The 2,674-nt window shown below is 55.3% G+C and overlaps 2 protein-coding genes across 2 annotated transcripts in view; both read right to left on the bottom strand.

The window, feature by feature from the left end:
* GMORB2_6337 (2-(3-amino-3-carboxypropyl)histidine synthase) overlaps positions 1–364 on the bottom strand; it is a gene marked incomplete at both ends in the record, with an annotated part of 1,689 nt that extends 1,325 nt beyond the window's left edge. Inside the window, one exon of the mRNA XM_035468307.1 lies at positions 85–364. Within this exon, the coding sequence (XP_035322288.1) occupies positions 85–364 (280 nt within the window). The remainder of the gene's footprint in view (positions 1–84) is intronic.
* Positions 365–896: 532 nt separating this feature from the next.
* GMORB2_6336 (aldose 1-epimerase) lies at positions 897–2,162 on the bottom strand (the record flags this gene model as incomplete). Its single annotated transcript, XM_035468306.1, has 1 exon — positions 897–2,162. One exon carries the CDS (start codon positions 2,160–2,162, stop codon positions 897–899), a length of 1,266 nt encoding a protein of 421 aa, XP_035322287.1.
* Positions 2,163–2,674: the final 512 nt, after the last annotated feature.

Genomic DNA, 2,674 nt, shown 5'->3' with positions numbered 1-2,674 from the left:
TATATATATATATATATATACATGTGTGTGTGTGTGTGTGTGTGTGTGTGTGTGCATGTGTCTCACGACACCAAGTCTACTTACGTTGAATGGCACGGCTGTCGCTCAACTCATCTCCCGTCGCCGCCGTGGCGGCGGCTGCCTCGGTAGCGGCTCTCCGCCCGACGAACCTCTTCTTCGGCTGCTTCACTGCATCTCCCGGGCTCTTTGCTGTCGACGGCGGCTGGACTGCCTGATCTTCTTCTGTCTGGGCCGGAAGTGGCGGCGGTGTTATCTGTGACTCGCTGGCTGATGGCGACAAGTTCTGAGCCTCTTCGATATCGGCGGCGATGCCCAGATCTGTCTGAGCACGGTCCTCCTCCATCTCTGTCTTGGTCAGAGAAACTCAACTACGCCTTTTTTAATCTTATTTCTTCAGCCCCTCCCTTAAGAAAAAAAAAGGACAAAAAAGACAGGAAAAAAGAAGAAAAATAGAGATGATATGAAATCTTGATGAGTCGATGAATGGTGGGGTGAAATTTATGAGAAAGAGGCACTTGCCCCACCATCTTTTTTTTTTCTTCCATGTTGGGACACTAAACCTCTCTCTCTTTTTCTCTCTCCCTTCTCCCCTCTGCCCACTTCTTTACTCTTACAAGGCGCATGATCTATCTACAACATGATTACGAGTAATACTGCTATAGTCTATGCGACACTGTGCCTCTTTCTTCTTCTTCTGCTTCTTTTTCCTTTGTGGGGGGAGGGGGGTTGTTTTTGTTTGTTTCTATTGCAAATAGAAGTTTTGTATACGTCATTGCTGATTGAAACTGATAGATATTACTATCCTACCTAGAGTTGCCATTGTAATGTTCGAGAAAAAAGAAGAACAAGAAGAGAGAGGGAAGAGAGGGCAGCGTTTACTTGTCAACAGTAAAGTGGTACTTTGCTCGGACGGTATAAGGACCGTCGTCGGGACCCCAGATCTGCTTGTCCAGACGTCCCCACTGCGGGTTGTTGATGCCGTCAATGTAATCCTGGACCTCGAGAACAAGGCAGCCGTACTGGGGGATGGTGCGCGGGAACTCTGCGTCGTCGCCGTGGAATCCCTGGTCTCTCTTGAGGGCGACGGTGCCGTCCATCCCGTTGCAGGCGTACATCTGAAGGGCGGCCTGGTCGGTGTAGACGTCGATGCCGATGCCGGAGAAGTCGGAGTGTACGGAGACGACCGGGGGTTCCTCGGCCAGCCAGTCGGCGTGGCCCAGGGTGTCGTCGTCGTCGTCGTCGTCGTCGTCGTCGCGGTCGACGGTCCAGCAGTTGTCGTAGCCGGCGCAGCCTGTGCCGCAGTTGCCCTGGATGTCCGGGTCGCCAAAGGAGGCGCCCAGCTGCTTGGGCCGGCTCCAGAAGTCGTTGACGGAGCCCTCCGGGTTGTCGACGATGTCCCCCGTGGGGATGAGGATGCCGTCGACGGCGACGCGGCGCCGGCCGTAGGGCATGTGGAGCGTGTGGTTGAGGGCCGTGTTGGTGCCGGTGTTGGCGAAGCCGTCCAGGTTCCAGTACGTGTGGCTGGTGAGCATGATGGGCGTCTTCTCCGTCGTCGACACGGCCACGATGGATATGTACCAGTCCGGCCCGTCGACGGCGTACGTCACGTACGAGATGACCTGTCCCGGGAAGCCCTCCTTGCCGTCCGGGTCGACGATGGAGAAGGTGACGGACGACGGCGTGTGGGCCACGGCCGTGAAGTTGCGCCAGCTCCACCCGTCGGCGCCGCCGTGCAGCGTGTCGCGCCCGTCGTTCTCGTTGGCCGACACGTTGTACCTCCGTCCGTCAATCTCGAACGTGCTGTTCTTGATGCGGTTGGCATAGCGGCCCGGCACCGCCCCGAACGTGGGGTGCACCGAGTCGAGCGTGTAGTAGGTGGCGTTGTCCCAGCCCGCCACGACGTCCCGCCTGATGCCGTTCTTGTCCTCGATCTGCAGGTCCGAGATGGACGCTCCGTACTCGACGAAACCCAGCTTCAGAACGTCGCTCGAGATCCAAAACTTGCCATCCTTGTCCGGTCGAGGCGTCGTCTCGTTGACAGACACCGACGCAGCAGACGCAGCAGCCACGAGGGGGAGCGTTGATGACGACAGGGCAGACACTGCCGTCGCCAAGCTCGCAAGACGGTTCCGCAACTGCATCCTTCCTTTCTTCCTCTGTTTATTCTTCTCTATCTTGTAGTAAGAGAGGAAACAAAGGCGTCACTCTGCTTATTTAGACGAGCGTGAGACAAAAAAAAAGTATGAGAAGACAGCCGTAACCAATTGAGGTTGGGGTGGGGGGATTCACAACTGAACCAGGAAGGAATTGAAAAGGGGAGGATCAGCGGGTTGAAGGCAAGAAGTTGTTATTCCTATATATATATGTGTGTGTGTTTGTGTATGTATATGTATGTATGTATATACCCTTGAGAGCTAATGATACTTCCCTTGGGAGGAACGAACCGGAACAAGACAACCCAACCTGCATGTGTCTCATCTCCCATCTCCCCTACCGTCATCGTCTATTCACCTGGCGGTACTGGCACCCCGTGGCACCGACGATCATGACCTTGGTTGGAAACGGCGTTGTCCGGGCCGACGACATATTCACTCGAAACTGCCAACTGCGGGAAAGCCAAACGCCATGCCGTTTTCGGGGGAGGAGGAGGAGG

The sequence above is a fragment of the Geosmithia morbida genome (genome assembly GCF_012550715.1).
Source record: "Geosmithia morbida isolate 1262 chromosome Unknown scaffold_5, whole genome shotgun sequence".
NCBI lineage: Eukaryota > Fungi > Ascomycota > Sordariomycetes > Hypocreales > Bionectriaceae > Geosmithia > Geosmithia morbida.
This window is presented reverse-complemented; position numbering and strand designations above follow the sequence as displayed.